This window comes from Falco biarmicus, chromosome 7, assembly GCF_023638135.1.
Source record: "Falco biarmicus isolate bFalBia1 chromosome 7, bFalBia1.pri, whole genome shotgun sequence".
Classification (NCBI taxonomy): domain Eukaryota; kingdom Metazoa; phylum Chordata; class Aves; order Falconiformes; family Falconidae; genus Falco; species Falco biarmicus.
This window is the reverse complement of record NC_079294.1, coordinates 23,281,650-23,304,105: the sequence shown is the minus strand read 5'-3', so window position 1 is coordinate 23,304,105 and position 22,456 is coordinate 23,281,650. Positions and strand designations below refer to the sequence as shown.

Here is a 22,456-nt window from a genome sequence, read left to right as displayed (position 1 = left end):
TGACAAACTTTCTGAAGTTAACTAAACCCAAAACTTTCCCATGACAACTGTGCACAACCACAGAATTTCTGCATCTCTGGAAGTTCCAGAGGAGCTGTGGCAGAACTGAAGATCCAGCTACAATATTGTAGATATAAATCTGTTTGATATAAATATGTACTTCCAGACACATAGTCAATGCATCTTTAGTTGTTACTATTTCTGTATTTTTAGGATGAAAATTTTCTAGTTAGTGTGTGTTCTGGAGAAATTCAGATCTTGTGCAACTGTTCAGCAAGCTCAGCTGAGGGAGTACAGTTGCTGTTTTGGCAGCTCCAGCATTCAATTATGAGGCTTCAGCGTCACAGAGCTCGTTTTGAAAAAGCTCTAAAGTGTCAGATCTCTTTTATTTACCTTCTAGTTTCTATGTAATTTATTTCACAAGCTGTTCTCCAGCTGCGAGGGCTAGTTTAAATGAAATGCTTGCAGAATTGTTCCATCCAGATTTACGCTGTTTTAAGAGTGCCACATAGTGAGATTTAATGTTAAACCCCTCTGTCACTTAAGATCTTTTAAATCTTTCAGCAGCTTAATGATATGTAGGTGATAAGTAGAGTATCTTTTGGAGCATCCTGCCTTGCGTGAAAAAAATCTCAACTTTCAAATTTCCGTTAAATCTTTAAAACAGTGAGTTTGTCAGTTTAGTGGATTCTGTTATGTTATTGTGATAGAGTGCTTCAGTATGGTGCTAAAGAGTGAAACTTTTTTGTCCATCTAGTTAAGTATGGTATCCTGAATAGTGAAACAAAAGCTGGGAGATTGCAAATAACTCATGACAGAATATTCTGTAATGGAGTGGGACTTCCCAATAGATAATTAAGCCTGGGTTTGCCACTGCAGTAAGTGACACAAGCATTGATTCTGATATTTTAAAACTGTTTCTTCACCCTCTAGCTAGTCTAGAATATACATGCTGAATTACATACAGTTCTTACAATGTAAGACACACAAACTGGGTTAAGTTTCTTTGACCTATACCTCTTATTACAAAATTTCAGAAAGCTTTTACTGAATAATTTCTATGGATTTCTTCAAGAGTTAAGCACTTTGAATAAGGATGTGAATGCTTCTGAGAGAACATTTACTTCCCTTACCAAAAGGAACTATGATTGAAAAAAGTGGGGAGAAACTGGAAAACTGGAGCTTGCTTTTTTTCCACAGAATGTGAAATGAAACTATCCACAGTACCCTGAGCACTATACTTCGATGTATTTCTTGAAATTGCTTTCTCTATAGGCTAATACTATTCTGGGTTATTAATTTAAAAGCTTTGAAGCTTGCAGTTTCTATTCGCTGTTGTTTTGCTGGTTTTTTTAAGTAGTGCTTGATAAGATGAATTTACAGAAAACTGATATTTTAAACAATTTTTTGTGAGAATGAGGAATGTTTCAGTATCCACATGAAAGCCTGGTGTTGTAATGAAGACAAAAAATTTTGGTTTACAATTTTTTAAAAAAGGAGGGGAAAAAAGAAAAAAAAAGAATGACGTTTTCTGTTTGCAACGTTGACATATCTGTACTTGGACATCTTACCATGTAGTATAGTGCAGTTTTTAATACTTAGTGCATTTGTCATTATTCAAAAGTAATTTATTCATAGTCATCTCTATATTGACTTAAGGTTTTCATGCTACACTAGTATAAAAAAGTGACTAAAGCTCATGCTGAATAAGCAGGAAAATACTGTTCTACTTTTCAGTTTAATTTCCACCACCCCCACCACCCCCTGAGTAAGGAAAGTCTGTCTTTCCCTCAAAATTTCTAGATGTATTATGCTTTTCTGCTGATGCTGGTGCCCCATGTGAATACAAAGCAAACCTCCAAGTATAGGTCTTAAAAGAAGGCTAGCAAAGTACTGTAAATGTCTGTCATCTCGGCTGTACTGACATGAATTCAGACTGGATTTTTAAACCCAGGGAGTTTAAGGAGCCACTGTTAAGCTTTTCTCTCCCTGCTGTCTTTCCTGCAGTACTTGGGACATGTCGAAGTGGATGAATCCAGAGGAATGCATATCTGTGAAGATGCTGTGAAGAGACTGAAATCTGTATGTATATTTGTTTCATGAAAAAGTTGGCTTTGGGGCTGTGAGCATTACTGGAAAAGGTTCGGTCGGCAGCAGTGCCCCAGCTAAAGACTGAACTTTTGACCCATGTTAGGAGAACAGTTGGCCAGTTTGAGAGCACTGCTGCAGTTAGGGGGACGTGCTAATCTGATGATGAGAGGGAGAGAGTTACAACTGTTCTTTCTACTTGCAGAAACTATTTGCAAAACAAATGTGTAAAAAATCCTCTGTGACCTTTCAGACTAAGTTGGTACCCACATGGGACTTCAGCCATTGTTTTTTAACAGTTCTTTCTCCCTCTCTCTCTTTTCCTCTCTCCCCCTCTCTCTCTCCCTCTGTTGCCTGCCACTTTAATAGTGACTTAATTCACCGTTATTATACAAAATATTACTTGATTTAGGCTGCTTTTTTCTAATGCACTGCAACATTTTAGTCATGCATGAAATAATCTGGCTTGCATCTGCTCAAAGTGGCCTGAAGGCTGCCTAATTCTGATATGTCATGAAGTGGGCTGCTCTTAGTTTGGCTTCTGTGAACGTTTGCTCCTGTAAATGGCACTCGTTCAAAGCTCTTTGTATTTCTGTGGCTCATTTGAAGGGGTTTTGTCATCTCTTTCCTGCAGTAGTATTACCATAAAATCCTGCGGAAATAGCAAACTCCAGAAAGGCAGTGATCAGTCTATCAAGGAACTGAGGCTAAAACAACGTTGAAGAGAACAGAAGGAGAAAAAGCATTCATATTTGAAGTTTGAATGGAGATAGAGATCTGCAGTCCTTTTCATCACTTCTCTTGTGACTTAGCCTATATACATTCTTCAGTGATGCCTTTAGTGGAAGAAACTCTTCTATCCTTGCAGCTCAACAAAGTTGCTGAAAGTACATCAAGCACTTGTAATGCACCTTTGCTAACTTAAGATACCTGGTCTTGGACATCACTTTTTTTTCCTCACCAGATGGGAGAGCTGAAATGGCTTCCAATTAAACCTGTTCTTCCCTTCTTCCTAGCACACAACAGAGGATTATAGGTTATCTTTTCTGCCTTCTGTTGTGCTGTAAAGTTTCTGAATTGGTTTAGTGCTCTGATTAAAATCAAGTCTTTTCGTTCTTTTCTCTGTCAGCTAATGTATAGCAACCTGTTAAAGCCGCATCCCATCTGTTCCCATTCAGTCCAACAGTGATTGGTGATTGATTTTTATTAAAAAGGGCCACACAAAATATAAATGAGTTTCTTTATTCTATAGATTTACTTTACATAGCTGAAAGTGCAAGTACTGACCACATAATGAATTGTATCAATTTTTTTCCCCTTCTGGTTTTTGTTCTATCAGAGTATTTTCTGTTAGCACACCAAATAACACTGCAGTAGTATCTGCTTTCTCTCATTCTCTTCCCTGGGGAGCTATGCTGTGAAGTAGTTGTTCTCTAGGTTTTTTCTAATAAACCTTAAGCTTACAAGCCAGTTAAGTGTAGCTAAGCTTATAGGTAATGCGACACAGTAAAGGCATAGTGCCCAGTTTCTTCTGGAATCAGGATGATTCCAGGATTGTGATTCTTGATCACCTGAATTACTGACTCGGATGTCAGGCTTGGATATCTTAACTTTTACAGTGCATTCTCTGAAAGTAAATAAATTCATTTTCCTATTCTGTGCTATGTCATTATTCCAAATTGTGGATGGCATCTGTTTACCCATTCTCATAAAGTCAGTGTTTTTCTTCAGATAATTTTGATTTCTTCTGCTGTTTGAAGTTTCTGATGTCTTTATATAAATTGCACACAAGCACACAACACCTCTTACGATTGCTATTTGCATTGTCTCCTTTGTCAGGATTTGGAAGTTGAGAAGTAGAGGTGAAATTCTCATTGAGCCCCAAGAGGAAGATTCAAATTACCAAAACTTCTTTGTGTGCTTTAGTTGATAGACTCCATCAGATCCAAGGTTCATTTGGAGCCGCTCACTGCAGTTCAGCCCCTGCCCCTCCTACCCGCAGCATGTAGGTTTTAAACTGGGTGCATTTCTTAAGGACTCTACTATTACTGAAAGCTCTTTTCTGTACAATATCCTCTCTTAATTATCAAAAGCCAAGCCCCTGGATGATGTTTCAGCATGCAAGGAATGTGATAAGAAAATGGTTGGGTTTTTCAGTAGTCTCTTGCTTTCACGGTACTTGGTTATTTTGATGGGCTTTCTTTTGGTCTTGAAAGAATTACAAGTTTGAGTTGCAGTGCTCAAACAGAGACTAGCTTAAGCAAAATTGGACTTTGCTTTTCATACGGTTAAACTACATCAAAATGTTTGTGGCCTATTTTAATCTTTATTGTTTTCTCTGCAGGTAACGTGTAGGTTTTATAAATCCAGTCAATAAAAATTAGGCACAATTTAAATACTTGTAGCTTGTAACCTCTAAAAATTAAGTTCTGTCTGTCTTTGCTTATTTTAATGGATATATTTTTTTCTCTTAATTCTTGCTCTCCAACAGTTTGCAATTCATTTGGGGAACTGAAGTCTGTTCATTTTAGAATTGACTAATGGATTTTAAAACATTTTATAGCATTTGTCAAGAAGAATATGAAACAGTCTTAATCTTGGTTTTAGGAATAGCTTCATTTCTGCTTTTCTTTTTGAAAGAAAAGATGCAAACAAATATCTGTGTGTCTCTATTGTGGGAAATAAACTTTCAAGTTGGTTTTTTTTTTTTATTATTACCTGCTTGTTTAATGTGGCATAATTGGGTTTGAGCATTGCATTTTGCAGAACTTGAAGCCAGATGATGGCAAGCATTTTATTCAGGCATTGTTTAATTGGCAACTGAGTAAAAGAAGCCATGTCTAGCTAGAGAATCCCTCATCCATACCGTATTCTGTTGTTACAGTTTTATAGCTCTGAAACAGTACTATAATTTGCATTTTATAATATTTAGAATGGATGAAGACAAACTTGAGTTATGTCCCTGTTTTCTGTCTGACAAAATGGCACTGCAGTCTCACGACTAGGTCAGAAACACATATATTCAGCTGTCAGTGTATTATTAACGGGGATTTTATATTACCAATGGAGCTTGCATTTTTCCCTTTGTAGGGTAGGTATTACCAATGTAGCTTGCATTTTTCCCATAGTAGGGGTGTATTACTAACTGTGTATACATTTCATATCTGGTAGGATCCTTGTAGTTGGACACTAAGCTCTAAATGGCTTCTTCAGAAACATTTAACTGCATTTAGAATATTTAGCGCAAACTGGAACATACCTTTGTAAGGGCCCCGTAAGTGTATTTGACTCAGGTATGGGAACATCATATAAAGACAAAAGTATACTCTCTCATGTCATGTTTTGATTTTGAATCGGCTTTAGCATGTAGTATTGGTTTCTAACTTGCCACTTTTTGTTTTAAATGATGCATTTGTTTTAATATATGTTCTTGTTTTAGCAGGTAAAGAGACATAATTTAATATTTCAAAACATGCATTAGTTATCTCTAAACTACATTAACTTAGTGTTTTTTAAAACCCATTTTGCATGACGCCTTTTCCATTAACCGTGTCTAGTTTATTTAAAAAAATAATCTTGTTTAACAAGCATTTTGCTGACGGCAAAATTAACCATCACCTAAAAATGAGGTAGCTTCTGGTGAATCTCTTTAGCTTTTGCTATCTTTAAAAAGCTGGTTTTTAGTTTAATGCAGTAGTCAGTGCTCAACTTGGCAGCAGCATCCAGCCCCTTCTCATTATGTATACATCACTGTGATTAATCCATTAGTTCCCCTCCTAGTGTTCAGCATATCCTGTTGAAATACATAACCATTCCTGCCTCTAAAAATTGTTAAGCTTTTCAGCTGGCTGAACTCTAGAGATGTTCTTTATACAGTGTCTGAGTTGACATAAATAATGTTACTCAGTATAAAGCTGTGTGGAAGGACGTCAGGCAGAGAGGCACATGGCAACAGAAGGCAGGAAATGCAAAATCGAGATCGACACTCCCTTCTTAACTTTGTGTTTCCTGGCTTTTGTTGGCTTGCGTCAGAACCATGGCTTTGTTTTTAAATATAACCTTGTTTATCAATCAATTCTTGAGGCACTGCCTCAGGATATTTGTAATAGTATTTTTAATATAGTACTGTTATCAGCGATCAACAGGTTGGAATTGCATGGTGGTAATTTGGGGTCAGGGGCTGTCACAAAGATGCTCTCTGTCTCATCTGCAATTCTCCACCTCCTCCCTGTTACTATTATACCATAGCTTTCTTAGAAGCAAAACAATTTGGAAAGATCGCAAGAACAGCAATGTGCTCCGTGTCAGCTTCCCTCAAAGACGGGGCAGCGTGTGGCTGTGCTCATGGAGCACCAGCCCTCGTGAAGTGTTCTGTCAGGAGATCGGTTCCGATCTTGCAGTTTTCTTTTCACAGCCTGGTAACAAAATAAAGCCACTAAACCAAAATGCATGCAAATTTGCTTAAAACTGTGTGCTGTCTTTTTCTTAATGTGAATTGGGCAATCGGTGTAATCGCTTTCAGGCTGAAGAAATTTAGGGAGTTGTAATTCAGGTCTTGGTATCTTTGCACTTGCCTAACTGCCTGTCCCTGTCTAGAGCTGACTTTAAAGGGGTCTTGTTCGGCCTATCAATTCAGAGTTGCAGAATTAATATCTATTATTTGTGTAAATATTGTATAAAGCCTTGGAAAGCTTTAGAGAGGGTGAAAGAGGAAGGAATCTTATTTGTGTTTTAGTTGTACGACAAGATAAAATGAAATTCCTCACTGCTCAGAGAAGACTGCAGAAGATGTGGAGTGTAAGAGTAGCATGTAAATCAAAGCAACGAATAAACAGAATAAAATGAAGCAGTGTGTTATACTAGCCATACATGCTTCTCCAGCTTACAAAGCGTTTGCTTTGGGAGTGAGTGGTCAATGCAGAGCAAACTTGACTGTAATTCTGGAGTTAGAACTTTGCATTCACAAGAGCCTGCACAGCGTTTTAATTGTTTAACCACCATGCCTGCTGCCAAGTTTGGTTTATAACCTAACTAAAAGAGACACTAAACAAGAGAGAATGAAAACAGAGTAACCACTTTGCATGAATTGGGGCTGAGGTTCTCTTCTTTCCACCAATTTCAGGGCAGTAGCTTATTAGAATTGCGTGCGTGCCCTTCGATCTGCATTTTCATGGGATTATTTTCACATTTGCCTGTCGCACCTTCTCATGGATAACTCTAAAAACCCCTTCCTTTCCCTCCAAACCCTATTCTTGTGTGTGTGCTTGTTGGTTTGAAACCCTGGGACATTTTAGCTACCTACAGTAATAGCGCTCGACTTGTCCCCCCTGTTCCTCCAGGAAAGGAAGTTCTTCAAAGGCTTCTTTGGAAAAGTAAGTTTAATGCCTCGTTTGTGCTTGCACTATAAGGAGTTACATCCCCGGTATAGCACTGCCATAAAATCAGGGTGTTGAGAGTCCCTAATGCATTTCAGAATTTTTACTTCTAAAACTTACTTGGAAGTATGTTGATCAAACAAAGAATATGGTTTAAAAAAGCAAACTGAAACAGAAAATCCATATGGACTGTATTGGAAATCCAGTGTTCTGAAGTGATTGGTCTTCCCGCCAAAAATGTGATTTTTCCTTTTAAACCCTTAAACTTGTGCCAGTCTACATCACCTGGGCAAATACCTACAGAACAGTTGGGGTCTGTGCCTTGTAAGTGCTTTGCGATCAGCTGCCTGGCATTGTGAATTGAGCCCCAGATGTTAGCCTTGGAAGAAAGCAGCGTGCCTATACATAAAGCAGCGTGCCTATACATACTATCTCTTAAACCTTTCTTTTTTGACACAGTTCTAATCCAAAGGTATACGAAGATGAGACCAGGTGTTTACCTACTATGTTTTTCTAATTGCAACTCAACTGTGTAACTGAAAAATTTGCTATCACTGCTCTTGTTTTCATGAGGACAGTGTCTTAGATGCGAAGGGAAGCAACTCTTTGCCTGTCTTAATAATGTGCTGTACTGACAGCTGGGTGGTCCTGCTGTCTACATCTCTGCAAAGCAGAGCGTGTAGACCTCTAAAAGAAAGAGCTCTCTCTCTTTTTTACCTCTCATCAGTTCCCTACCTCTGCATTTAAAATTCCTGTAAAACATCAGCTTCTGATGTATCTTGTTATAAAATGTATCTTGGCTTAAATAGAAACTAACGGGTTTGTAACTTCCATACGTACAAAAGTCTTTTGGAGCAGATTAGTCTCTGGTCACGAATTTGTTTTGGCTTTGCTTGGGGAGTAAATAAGGTTTTTTTCAGCTGCTCCGTTTTCAATGTTCATTCAGATAGTGATGCATGTCGCACAGGGATGGCTGTTTCTCCCTAAGATCTGGGAAAGCTTGCATCTACAGCGTAGTGACAGTGAAGTAAGAGGCTCTTATTTTTAATATTTTTTTAGGGCCAAAATACCATAGGTGGGAGATCTGGCAGATTAATCAGATCGCTCCTATGCACAAATAAAAGTTAAGAGCTGGAATCTAAAAAGACTGAAGTCAAAACATGCCATTTGCTTTAGAACTGAAAATGCTAAGTACTATTACAATTTGTTTAAAACAAACAAACAGACCTCCCCACCTCAGCCTGAGCAGATATGTTAGTTTTCTTTCTGCTTGTTGGTATTAGCTTATGTTAGGCTACATAAGAAAGCAAAGATGTAAAAGGACAGATATTTGCATACCACTTACTAAAAAAGCCAACGACAGATTTTTGTCTATTAAATATCCCAGCTTCCCCATTACATCTTGGTTGTTTTTTTTTAATGAAGTTTGGTACTTTGCTGCAGCCTTGTAGATTTGCTTTGTCTTTTATTATAAAATTTTGCCAAAGAGGGATGTACTACTACTACAGCCTGTGAAATTTCATTAATTAGCACTGAAACCACTTAAATCCAATTTAGATTTCCCCACAGCACCGGTATGGCAGTGCCTTTATTACAGCTTTGGCCTACAATGGTAGCCCAAATCTAGGGGAAAACTGGGGAGGCGGGGGGAAAGGCAGCTGTTCTCTTCACATATAATTGAGAAATGCTAATAACTCTTAATATCGTTTGGCTGTCTCATCTGTAATTTCTCTGCAGATGCCTTGCGTTAGGATTAATATAATATTTCAAACTGCAGAGCTGCCTAAACCACGCTAGCGTCTTTCAGTAAGTCAGTCTAGACAGGTTTGCTGCTTTCCCAGTTGATATTTTTCTCCCCCTAAAAGGTAAATCTGATGGATTTGTGTCCTGAAATGTTCAAATGTTTAGCATTGAAAAGATGTTCTATTCAACTTTAAATGAAAACGAGATGTCTGTTGATAGCTCCAGGTTAGACTTCTGCAGTTTTATTTTGTGTACATATGCAATGTAACCAAATCAACTGCCTTTTTAGGCAGCCCTACATGTCTTAAAACTAAAGCTTTTCTGTTGTAATGAATAGGGGTACGGTTTCAGTGATCTTTCTCATGTTTTGCTTCCACTGAGCGCGTGTATTTCTCATCATGAAATGCTTTATACAGTCTGAAATGAAAAATTTTCTTTATGTATAAGCTCAGACTCCAGATACATCTTACAGCTGTTTGTAAGTCCCAGGACAGAGCAAAATAGGCAGAAAGACTAGAAACAATTCAGAAGTATTTAAAAATGCATATTGAGCAACTTTATTTCTACTCTGGCATCCTTAAAACTTTGTTTTCTACCTTACAATATAGCTGCTACTTATATCCATGTTCCTATCACTTCTAATAGTTAAATTGCCATGACCTGCACTGTTAATTAGGAAATGTACATTTCAGACTTAGTCCATTTAATTTTCTTTTCATCTTAATCTTTTTTTTGTGTGTGTGGATACCCATCTGTAGGGCATCGCCACTTGTTGGAGAGGTTTCCCTTGTCCCCAGCCCACAGTGGTCCTGCATTGGTTTTGGGCCTCATTGTTAGGATGGGTGCCTCGCCCTTCCTCCTGGAGACCTCTGAGGACTCTGAAATTAGCCCAGATAACAAATCTCGTATTGGAGCAGATTACTGACCTCCTAAGAAGTGCTGAGCAGCAAAGTTTCTATCGGGGCTGACTCAGCCCTGACAAATCAGGCTCCTGGGAGTCAGTGCCACACGTGGCTCTCCTCCAGCAGTGCTGTCATCCAAAAGCTCTTGAATATGAAGACAAGCTACTGATAGGGATGTCTAGATGAGTCCCTTGGCAGCAACATTTTAGACCACACTATTCCAATGAATATTGGCCATTTGCTTTACATACTTTTGTTTGGAGTCACCTCTGTCTTCCAGTGTTTATTAGACAAGCTGCAATCCTACATTGGCGTTCAGTTCCCATGCAGTATCTTGCATCTGGTCTGATCTTTGTCCGGTGTGTGCCAGGAGTGCAAATGCTCATATCCGGTTTGTAATCACAATTTACTTGGCAATATCGCACTCATAACGGACTAGTACTTTGATTTGTATATCCAATATAAATTGATTTGGAGAAGTATATTCTTTTATATATCACTTGTATGCACAGATTAGCTGGAGATTCAGTAGGTGGGAAGGTATGTTGCCTAACAGTAGTAGCTGTGGGTTTGGGATATGGACTTACAGTCTCACCCCTTCTGAGTGCTGCATCCACCATAAATCTAGAAAAAGGAATTGTGAGATAAAGTGTGTTTTGTTTTTCTGTTAGCGTAGCAGGTCCATGTTTGGTTATCTTGCATGAGGAACCTTATGTTTCCAGTGGGAGAGGAGCCTTTAGCTTCTTCATTCAATCCTGAGAAACGTGAAGTTCCTATGTCTTAGCTAAATCCTCATTTGGTAAAATAGCAGGTGAAGAGTGGCTCTGCTGAAGATCAGTACTGCTTTATGAAGTACCCAGCTCAGCTAAACTTAACTTAAATACAAACTTCAGGAACAGTTTACTATTTGTGCAGAAACAAGGTTTTTATTGTTAGCTGGGGAAAGACATGTATCTCTGTTTCTAATGATGGTAATCTAAACCAATTACCTGCAGGCAATGTTGTCTCTTGATTGTTTGTATTTGCTTGAAATAAGGATTTTAAGACTATTAATGGCTTATAAGAAACTGGTACTGCTTTTAAAAACAGTTCAAGGAGACAGACCTCTATAAACCATTTGGGTTTGGGATTAATAGGGACTTCTAGGCTATGGAAGCTAGCTAAGCATTGAAAATACTGAGTATATTTTGTGAGTATCAGTATTTATTACTTTTTAATATTAGAAAAAAGTGACTTTTAAATGCTGCAGTATTTTTTTAACACATAGGATGGTAAATTTAAGTACATTTTCCTTTGTGAATTATGTTCTTTCCATTAGGCATTCCAGATCCTGACAATTTTACTTTAAACCTTCTCTGGGGTATCCAGCAGGCTGCATGGATATTTAGAATCTTGCTTCTGCAAGCACTTCTCTGTAGCTTGCTTTCATGCTGTGCTTATTTTCTCTCTTTTCTCTTTTAATCACTGTTCCGTACAAGTCAGTGCCATTATTTGTTCTCACCAAGCTTTTTGAAAATGCTTGGGGTGTCATTGCCGCTTCTGAAATTGGGACAGATAGTTCCTCCCCAAAAACAAACAGAAGTTCTGCCAGACCCATTTTCTTCACACTTGCTGCTTTGTCTGAGAATGAAACCAATGTGATATAACAGGAGACTTTTCACTCCAAGATATTTCAACCTTAAAGTGTTAAAATTGATATTGCAGACTTGGAACATGTAACTCGTGCCAAAATGCATCCTTGCTACATTACGTGCTGTATGAATATAGACTATATACAATTGCAATGAACTATTAAAAAAAAAACAAAAACCACAAACAAACTAAAAATTTGCAATTCTTGCATGAAGCCACTAGCTGATACCCCCTCATCTTTTTCTGTTGTTGTTGCTCTTCTCACTCCCTGCAGTGGTCTGTGATGGGTGCCATTAGCTGCCACAAACTATGTAAACCCAGTGCTTCAAAAGAGGGGGAGAATATTTTGTTAGCTGGCTTAAAGTTTGGGGTTTGTGAATTTAAAGCAACACCTATTTTTTTTTTTAAAGGATTATTTTAGTAGTAGTAGTTCCCTGTAAAAACCAGTAAAATTATGTTGGCATCTTGTACATATTTTCTGTTCATTGAATTAGTTGCAGAAGAATATCACGTCTAGTGTTTATACTGTTTTCTGTAACTTTCCCTTAAAAAGTAAACAGTCTAGAAAGAATCTGTAGTTTAAATGGCTTCTGAAGCCTTGATGTGTTTCCTACTTCTACTTACCCTCAGCTTGCAGCAGCTGAAAGTTCCCGCAGTCAGATCTTGGATAAAAGCCAGACTGCTCCTCCGCTGCGTCAGCCTGCCACACACCATTGCTTTTTCAAGATACACACCAAATGGTTAAGAAACCATATTTTTCTACCTCTCTTCCAAGATGTGACATTTAGCTTTTAATAAACGAGTGAAACATGTTTGGATGATTGATCTTAGCATTAAGCTTATAACATAGTAACTGATGGCTTTTGGGTGCTTTTAACACTGGCTTAAGGTGATGCCATGATTCTGCCATGCGACTATGGGGGCAGAAGGGGTAGGGCTGGTGGAAATATCAGGTAAGAATTTTCCTATGTTTAAACTTGCGCTAAAGAAGCTACCTGTGGTGTAACTCCTTATGAATTAGTGTCTTCTGATTCTTTACTGGAATTCTTCACCCACTTGGTCAGTCTTGAATTCTTTACTGTCAGTGGATGTACACCTTTTTTTTTGCTTCACCTGTCCTGTGCCCTCTCCCCATCCCCACAACGTGCTGTTTCTGGAATACTGGCTTTGGCTTGATTCTCTGAATGTTTTGCAACTTGGATTGAGTATCTGGCTTTGGGCACCCTACTGACCGTGGACTTCATCTACACTTAATGTTATGGTTCTTGGAAAGGGGAAGCGGGTGGCAGTCTCATGCTGTTGGCATAAAACTTTTTTTTTTTCTTTCCTTTTTATCTTCTTTTTTGAAAGTCTGGGAAGAAAGCCGTTAAAGCAGTCCTGTGGGTTTCGGCGGATGGACTCAGAGTTGTAGATGAGAAAACAAAGGTTAGATTTCACAGACAAACATTTTAAATCTCTCTGTAATAATGTATGTGCTATAACTTTAAATGGACACCACTCTTTATGTTAATGCAAATGTTGGTATTTGCAAGAAAGACTGAAGTGTATAATTAGTTTAACCATTTCTTGCTTTGTAAACATATGTATGTCTGCTAATTCCCTGCCCCGCCTCCCCCCATTAATTCCACACTACTCTCAAGACATACTTCATAAAACGTGGCAGGTAGCACAAGCCTGGCATATTTTTTGTTGCATTTACCTGAAGAACCATATTTTTTTTTCCTGTTAAGTTCTGTTGATATTGAACTTGGAGAGTCCCTTGACGTTCTGCACCACTGCAGAAGGCTGCAATAGTAATACATGAGCAAGCTCATGTTAATCAATGTAATTTTCAGGGCATCCAAATCCTAGAATGGATCTGAAAGAACAAGAGCTAGCTTCCAAAAATGGAATGAAGGGAATAAATGAAATAGGGCGGTTGTGTGCCGTCAGACTCAAGCTAAATAGTAACTGAGTATCAAATTCAATAATTTCTAATTCTGATATCTAAGCTGTTGGTCCAAAGTGGAATACTAATGTATTCGTGGCATCCTTCTAGAATTTTTTTACTTTTTTTTTTTTTTAATTATTATTATTGTGAAATAGTACTATATGTACCAGCAAGGTGCCTGTGTGCAAGTAATATTCTTGGTTTTATCTAGATGTAGGCAATGAGAAACAAGACCTTTAGGCTTGCCTCTGTAAGCATACTAGTACTTTAAAAGATAGCACAGCTGTCAGAACAATTTTAACTCTCATTAGGCTGAAATTAATTAATTTTACATTCATGTCATTTAACCCTTACTTTATCAACCTAAAAAGATTATTTCTGCAAGCCAACACTGAGAAGCATTTAGAGATAATTAACATCCCTCCTACAGTATGAATGCCTGTCAAATACCTGCTCTGTGGCTAGACTTCTCCAGGGCTGCTATTATGGTATGGTTCATCAGCACTAAAGTTACCGTCTCGTAAGAATTCAGTTTCTGATACAAACATACTGATGTAGGTGAATTCAGACTACCGATTGCCTCATTTAAAAATATTTTTAGATTATTTTTAGAAACATTACTGCATATATCTAATCTTTTAAATTTGAATATTAATAACTTGTGCGGAGCCTGGAGGTAATGGAAAGTGCAGAACTGGAAAAGAGCATATACTGTTGCCTCCTGGTGGTTGAATTCGTTAGCACAGGTGCCAAGTACTAACCACAAACCAAAAGAAACAATTTTGAAAAAAATACTGAAAAGATAATTTTTACTGAACATGGTATAGTTCTTAGACTATACTATCTCCTTTTTAGATACACTTCTCCCATCAATGCCTGGGAACCAGTCAGAGGTGTTTGATACTACCAGTGCTGCTGGTGCTTTTCTGCCTCCCTGCTTAGCTAGTCAGCAGTTCAGCTTTGCTTTTGGTGTAGCAGCTGCTAGACCTTTCGCACTTGCAGACCTCTTCCATAAGTTTCAGCGTTGTGCTTTAACCACAGTAAAGATTTTTTGATTGCAAGGCTACCGGAGCTGCTGTAAAAATAAAATGAAACAAAAATGTGAGCTCCATGGTCTAGAGGACAGATCTTGGGAATTGTTTGTGTCCCTAAATTCTTAAGTAGTGCCTTGGCACACTCCTACCAAGGGTGGCTGGTGGAAAATGTCTTCTGTCCTTTTTGTTTCTTACTGGGAATAGATTCTGAATGGTGAATTCATTGACAGATAATTAGAGCCACATCAGGCTATCCTCTTTTTAGCAGAACTTATCTTCTTGCAGTGAACACTGAAAGTTACTCGTTCGAGTGTTTCTCCATATTTCATCATATTTCTTTCATTGTGGGGATCTCTTCCCTTTAGGATCTTATAGTTGATCAGACAATAGAGAAGGTTTCTTTCTGCGCACCAGACAGGAACTTTGACCGGGCATTCTCATACATCTGTCGAGATGGCACAACGAGACGCTGGATATGCCACTGCTTTATGGCTGTGAAGGACACGGTAAGTTTAACATGGCATGTGCCCAACTCTTCTAGCTTCTAGCTGGAAGTTATGGTCAGAGAAATTAACTACCTAAAATACTTCAATATGTTTTGACTTCAGCTAAAATATTACTTAGTCCTTGAAAATTATTTTAGTTCTAATTCTTTATATCTGAATTATTTGCCATCCCTCTGTGGTGTCGTCTTGTGGAGAGAACGGTGCCCAGCATGTGTATAAAAGGAACGCAGTCAGCCTCAGATATCTCTAGCAGAAGGGAACTACTCTTCTAAAAATAGACAGAAGATATTCTCATCTGAAAATGTACACAGCCAAAAACTGAAACAGCAGTGACAGTTTTTCCAGGATAAAAACATAGTGAGTAAATACAGAGTGTTTATGACTCTAGCCTCTTGTATGCTAATGTTATCTTGAATAGAAAACCATCTGAGTGTTAAGGGATAGAGCTAAACTGAATTAAACTAGCATCCTGTTTGCTTCTGAGTGTTAGAGATTTTTCCAGTACAAGGTTTGAAACTAAGTTACCTTTGTCAGTCTCTAGCTGTGTAGACTTTAGTTGAAGTCCCTGATCTGGCCTTTTCTCCTCTTTCTGCTTTTCGTTGAATCCCACCTATATTATACAAAACGCTTGAGACCTCGTGCAAATGCCTTGCATGAACTCAACATAGTTGCATGTTTGGAGCAATTATACTTGACAATTTCTTATTTTTCCTTGAAAAGAAACAATGAAGTTAGAAATACCCAGTTAAATGTATGTCAGAGCTGGAGCATTTTTAATTTCCTCTGTGAATAACAGGTCAATTCACTTACTGATTGTAGTAGATGAGTTGAGCTACTGGTAGTAATAGTGCCTCTGGCTCAACTGTAGCTGCCATATCAGCTGGATGGCTGGACTTGCTCTGACTTGAATTTTCTTTCCTTATTGCAGTTATTGGATAGTGAATCCTTTTGACCTCACTGGTTAACAATGGAAGCTCTTTTGAGAAGGCCCTCTTAGTACTAGCTTGTGCATTGGTCAGGGCCATGAAGAGTAGTCACCATTTGTACTTTCCATTTTCAGGCTTGCACACTGGGCGGTGTCTCCCTGAGCCCCCTGTAAACTTTCTCCACCTGAGAATAGCACTTACCTGCCCTTCAGGACTTATACCTGCTTAAGATGTCTTCAGAAGAGTTTCTTAGTGTTCAAATGTATCCAGAGGCAAGGGATCAGTGCAGGCACGTTATCGCACTAGAATCTTCGTAGCAGTTGAAATAAACAGATTATCCAACAATCTCTTTCATTTCTGGGTGGCCTTGAACACTGCGTGTGCATTAGTAGTTGAGACTCTGTATACCAGGTTTAATTTTAGAGCCATACAAAAGGTGGCCAATTAGAGTAGTTCTCTTTAGTGCCTTAATTAGATCCCTCTTGTAAAGGCAGGTTATCACTTCGCAATGCTTGAAGCACGTTTATGTTTCTGTTCCAGTTACTGTATGATGCAATGTTGTCTTGTACAGGGGGAAAGGTTGAGTCATGCCGTGGGCTGTGCATTTGCAGCATGCCTGGAGCGAAAGCAGAAGCGAGAGAAGGAGTGTGGAGTGACTGCCACCTTTGATGCCAGCAGAACCACATTCACTAGAGAGGGGTCATTCAGGGTCACTACAGCTACTGAACAAGCAGAGAGAGAGGAAATTATGAGACAGATGCCGGATGCTAAAGGTACGGGGTGCAACTTAAACAGTCATCCATAGTGAGCAAAACCAGCACTGAGGAGAACTGGAGCCTTTGTAAGGATTGAGGCTTAATGTCCTTGCAGCGTTCCCTCTCTTGAACCTGATGATGTACAAATCATATTCCTGGGTGCTTGTTACTTCACAAGATGAAAAATGTTCCAAGGTTCACTCCTGGTGCTTTTCCCCATATCTCTAGAAGAAGTACAAGTGGCCTCATACGGAAAGCTGCTCCTGCTTTGTTTTGTCAGCCTGCTTTATGGCAGAGAACACCGTAGGTACCTTACTAAAAGGCCTTATTAGAAAAATGTTATAAAAATGTAACAAGTTTGCCAGACCCGAAGTAATCCTTTTTGTAGTCTAAAGCTTATGGTAAATTAACAGAAATTGATACACATTTTTCTTAGAAAATAATGTATTTTTATTTTGATTTTAAGGCAGGTTACAAAGTGTATGTGTAGAGTTACATTGCATGAGGGAAGAACAGATCAATCACAGTGTGCTTTCTATAAAAACGGAACCAACAACCCTCTCCCCATAAAACACATAACTGTTGCACTGTTAATTACATTCAAAACTAGTAACTGATTTAGAGGAGTTAGTTTTTACTTCTTAGCCATTTAAAATGCCATTTGAAGTGTTCTGAAGTTCAAGTGAAAGTAGAACATCTTACTCAAGTTTTACTACAAGTAGTGGAGTTCTGTAGCTAATGAAAAATAGGTATTATAAATATTGTTCATAACCCTTTTTACAATGGAGTTGAACTTTGTTTCAGAGAGTTCCACAGCAAGTTTTATTCTGCCGCTCGATTGCAAAACTTTAATCTTCATTTTCATCATCCATCTGCTTGTTCCCATACGTTAGTGTTAGAATGTGCTAAATGAAGCTTAAACACAAGGCCTTTGTTACTTGAGGGCATGAGTCAAAATCTTGACTCAATGAAGGTGTGTGAAATCCTTTCCAAGAAAGACTGATTAGAAAAGTTTCACTTGAACGAGCAGCTGCAACTCATGGGTACTGAAGCTTGCAAGACAACATAATTAGTTCCTCCTACCATTCCAGCTCCTCAGAAATCTCTAGTGTGACTCCTCTCTTCACTGTACTTCTAGTTACTCTGTTGATGTGTCAACAAAACAAGTAACTTTTTCCTAAAAATTTTGGAAAGCAATATAGGTAAAATAAGAGTTCACACAGGATAGTGAGATTTTCCTTTCTCCTGCTGTGTTGACGAGTTGTATTTATTGCCCCCAGAGCCCATTCACTTACGATATGAGTGAGAGAGAGTTTTCCTAAAGATGGAAAAATCCCCCATTGTTACTCTAATCCTAAGTGTCGCGATTTAAACTAGGCTTAATCCTACATTTCTACCATTAGGCCTGGCTTGACAGCAGCATTGTGTTGCTACGCAAAACCCTGCAAAATGAAGCAGCTGACTTTTAAGTTGGAGGAGCTTCCAGTGCAACTAACTAGTGGTTAGGAGGTAACATTACAGCTAAATTCAGTTAAAGTGGTGACACAGGAACTCACTGTAAACATGCCTGGTGTTAGCAAGGCCTGTCAGCTTGGGGGCTGGGTCTGCCTTGCAGCACGCTTCCTCTGCCTGTAACATGTTTCCTGGAGGAGCTGGGGAACTGCAGCCTGGGCACTGAACGCAGCCTAACCTGTTAAGTGCTACTGCCTGTGGCCTGCGGAAGCTTGTGCAGTGTGTTGGGCTGCTGCTGCTGATTCTGCGGGGCTAGGAGGGTGGCTTTTAAAAGAAGGTCCTAGAGCTGGGTTCTGTTCCCTGCCGCTGCTGAGCAGTGCCACCCTAAGTCATTTAATACAGTTTGTAGTAATACTTCAGCCATAGTCCTGTGTGAGGCAAAGTAAAGGTCTCAAATGTGCAATAAGCTTTTCAGTCTTAATCATAAATGAATTTGCAAGTATTTCTAGAGCGGAGGTCTCGGGAACAGCTAGAAGGAATACATGTGAAGTGGCAAGCCTTAGTAAGCTTCGCTTTGGAGTCCTGGATGTATGTGAAGTGACAGGGTGAGAACAGTGAAGGTATACAGAAATGATTTTTCCGCTGTGGTATTCAGAACTTATTTGGAAGAGTTACTAGTTACACAAATTCCTGCAGTTTTCTCTTTTCAAAACAAACGGGAGTAGGATCAGGCAGTTAAACGCTACTTTGCTTTACTCATCTAACCTCACCCTATTTCCTCCAGCAGTTGAAACAGAAGTGAAAACAGTAGCACCAGGTACTGCACCAAACAATACTGCCCCCTCTTCTGGCTCACCAACCTCTCCTACTGCTGAAGTTGCGGCCTCTATGGATAAAGAAATGAGCAATCCCCACGCTATTCCACGGAGGCATGCCCCTATAGAACAGCTTGCCAGGCAAGGGTCTTTCAGGGGCTTCCCTGCGCTTAGCCAAAAGATGTCTCCTTTTAAACGCCAGTTGTCTTTGCGAATAAATGAGCTGCCTTCAACAGTGCAGAGGAAGACTGATTTCCCCATGAAAAACTCAGGTAAAACCAAATGGTTCCAGTGAAACATTACCATAAATTGTCTCTTCCTCCTTTTCTTCTTTGTGCCTTCAAATAACTCCTTATTTTCTAGTAAATTTCTTCTTCCTGCCTCATGTGGATCATTTCTCATGAACAAACATCACCATGTCTGAAAAATTCTGCTTTGGGAATAGGCAAGACTCTCATGTAATATTCACATGCAGAAGACAAACAGTTCTAATCACTGTCTGAAATATTGGAGCACAGCTTGAAGTGATCCAGGAACGGGTGGTGTTGAATTAGCAGGTGCTGGCTCTTCCCTCTGAGTCACTGAACCGGTTCCTCCACTCAGTGCCAGGGCATCTTGAGACACAAATCCCTTCAAGGCCTTAACCACTTGTCATGGGATCATATGATGCTTTTCTGCAGTCTGTCTTTCTGCCTGTCCACATTCCTCTTTTTGAGAGCAATGAAATGGCTTTTCACCTTGCATTAGAAGCAGCTTTCCTGTTTAGGTGGTACAGCTGGCTGTATCGGTAATGCGTGGTACAGTTTTCATGTGATGGTAGCGGGGTTTTCTAGAGTCATCCCAATATAAAACCTTGCATAATGTCCTAGAACCCCCTTAGCTAGGTTACCCTGCAGGCCAGCTGTACTCTCATTTGGCAACAGAGCTAGTTTTAGGGTTCGAAGCTTTAAAGTAAAAATTACTGTGGCATAGGCAAAACCAATAAAAATACCTAGTCTGACTTCTCTTACAATCCTTATCTGGTGGCCTGTGCTTTAAGACCAGCGCTGAGTTTATCAGTTTTACAGCAGTAGTGCACTGCTCACGAGTGGGACCCACTGAGCACACCACAGTCTGAGTTTTTTCATGATTCAGAACATCTCTGACGCATGTTCCCACGTATGCTGCTGCCAGTGCTGCTTACTGTCACACCACATGTACTGTTTTGGAATAACCCTTAAAGAATTTATTTTGGGGCATGCCTCCCCTGAAGGTGCATGTTGTGTCCAGACGGCTTACGGTTTTTATACTGTTGTGCTTAATTACGCCTGCTCGCGTCAGTTCTGTGCAGTGAAGGACTTTTGATGACCAGTACTTCCGAAAAGCAGTGCAATTAGTAATAATGAGAACATCTGTTAAGTCACCAGTTTTACTCCAGATGTTACTTTATCCACGTTACGCTGATACTTGTTTTAAAACTGAGCGTCCATTTTAATTGAGCATTCAGCTTTTGCTTTTCATTGTTCACAGGAACTAGGGGTTTCAGCCACCGCTGAACTGGAGCAGCCAACATTCTAACTCTAAACTTAACTTGCCACTGTGCATTGCTGTCGGCACGTTAAACTTCATCTAGTTACTGTGGAAGTATGTTGTCGGAACACTTAAATCTATCATAAGTATTTTCATTTCACAGAGCGCCAAATCTTACCGCCAAATTCTTTATGTTCAGCACTTCAATACTGAAAGACTTGGGTCTCTACTAAAGCTATAGAAACCCCTTTTATTTTCTGAAATGAACATCTTGCATTAACAGAGAAACTCACAACTGATGTTAAATCTGGAATGCTGATCTCCTTACCCTCTTGACTGAGTCACAAAATACAGTGATGTGGTGTTCTATTTCAGGTCAGGTCGTCAATGCTAGTTTTGAAAAAAGCTGTCGTGCACATCAGTAGCAGGACCATCTAGGACATAAGGGAACTAATTATATTGCAATTTGTAAGTTGTTTCTGTACCCTTTAAACTTGCGATTTAATGAATTTTGTTTACATTTTAGTCCCTGAGGTAGAAGGGGAAACGGACAGCATCAGTGCCCTGTGCTCTCAGATCACCAGTGCTTTCAGCACACCATCAGAAGATCCTTTCTCTTCAGCCCCCATGACAAAACCAGTGACGGTGGTTGCACCACAGTCTCCTGCCTTTCAAGGTTTGTGATTTCTTTGCGTGCTGTGGTTGTGCTGGATGAGGCTTGAATGTGCATAATGTTGCTTTCCAGTAACATATAGTCTTAATTTCTTGTGCAAGTCCTGTTGTCAGTATTTTGGGGGATGCATCCTGCTTTATTCATCTTGTCTGTTTAGTTTTTCTGTGTGTTGGTTTTTAACAAAAAGCTCACGCACCTGCCACACGATAGTTACCTGTAAAAGGGACTGGCTTTGAGATAATGGCTGTTTTAACATTCTGACTCCTGAACTGCAAAACCTTACCAACTGTGTGTCACAGGAACCCAGCCCCCCAAGGGAAGAGGTTTTTGTGCTACCACATGATTACTGTTTTTCACACAAGCTCTTAGATAAGTTGTGGAGAGATGCCAACTGTAGAACTCAGCAGCCTCTAATCTTCATTTCACTGATACGGTTTTATACAAGTTGTCTGCAAAAAGAACTTCTTGTTAAATGTAGTTATTGTTACTTTGCATCTAAAATCTGTTCTTCTTTTGAATCTAAAATTAATCATACAGTACCTTCTGGTGAGCCATGTATCTTCTCTATAAAATCAAAAAAATTATCTTCAGTTGGTCGTCAGAACTCAAGGTCTCAACAAATACATAAAAATCCACCATCCCACAATTCTGTTAACAAGCGTTGGCTTAGTGAAATGGAACTTACTAGCTTTATCAACTGTCAGTCCAATTTGGCTAATTTATACAAACTGCTGTCCTGTGGAAGTGTCTAAAACTGTTGTATGTTGATAGGTATGACGTGGCCCACTAATATTCCAGTCCTATGCATGCCTTGCATGAATTAATTGCACTGATGTTGTCTGCTCCCATTTTAGTTAATGGCACTGCCTCTGCCTTCTGTGTGCTTGCTGCTAAACCATCCCAAGCTGCTGTAGTGTCCACAGCTATGCCAGTTCGTGAAACCAATCCTTGGGCTCATGCTTCTGCTGCTAATACTGCAGCTGCAGCCGTGGTCACTGGTAAGATTGGAAGTAGATACGGTGCATTGCTACGAGAACTTGGATCAAAAGCATAATAGAGCCCTTGAGACAATTGTCAATGCCACTTAATGGCAAGTGGAAGGAACAGTAACAAAAG

At 39.3% G+C, this 22,456-nt stretch overlaps 1 protein-coding gene across 11 annotated transcripts in view; it reads left to right on the top strand.

The window, feature by feature from the left end:
* NUMB (NUMB endocytic adaptor protein) overlaps positions 1-22,456 on the top strand; it is a 96,162-nt gene that overhangs the window by 71,110 nt on the left and 2,596 nt on the right. For 3 of the 11 annotated variants that reach the window (XM_056344921.1, XM_056344922.1, XM_056344919.1), the window contains exons 3-10: positions 2,008-2,082; positions 7,428-7,460; positions 13,091-13,165; positions 15,070-15,210; positions 16,708-16,909; positions 19,128-19,430; positions 21,194-21,343; positions 22,195-22,338. In XM_056344921.1, the coding sequence (XP_056200896.1) occupies positions 2,008-2,082; positions 7,428-7,460; positions 13,091-13,165; positions 15,070-15,210; positions 16,708-16,909; positions 19,128-19,430; positions 21,194-21,343; positions 22,195-22,338 (1,123 nt within the window). The remainder of the gene's footprint in view (positions 1-2,007; positions 2,083-7,427; positions 7,461-13,090; positions 13,166-15,069; positions 15,211-16,707; positions 16,910-19,127; positions 19,431-21,193; positions 21,344-22,194; positions 22,339-22,456) is intronic. The other 8 variants (XM_056344924.1, XM_056344930.1, XM_056344923.1 and 5 more) reach the window with 7 other exon arrangements.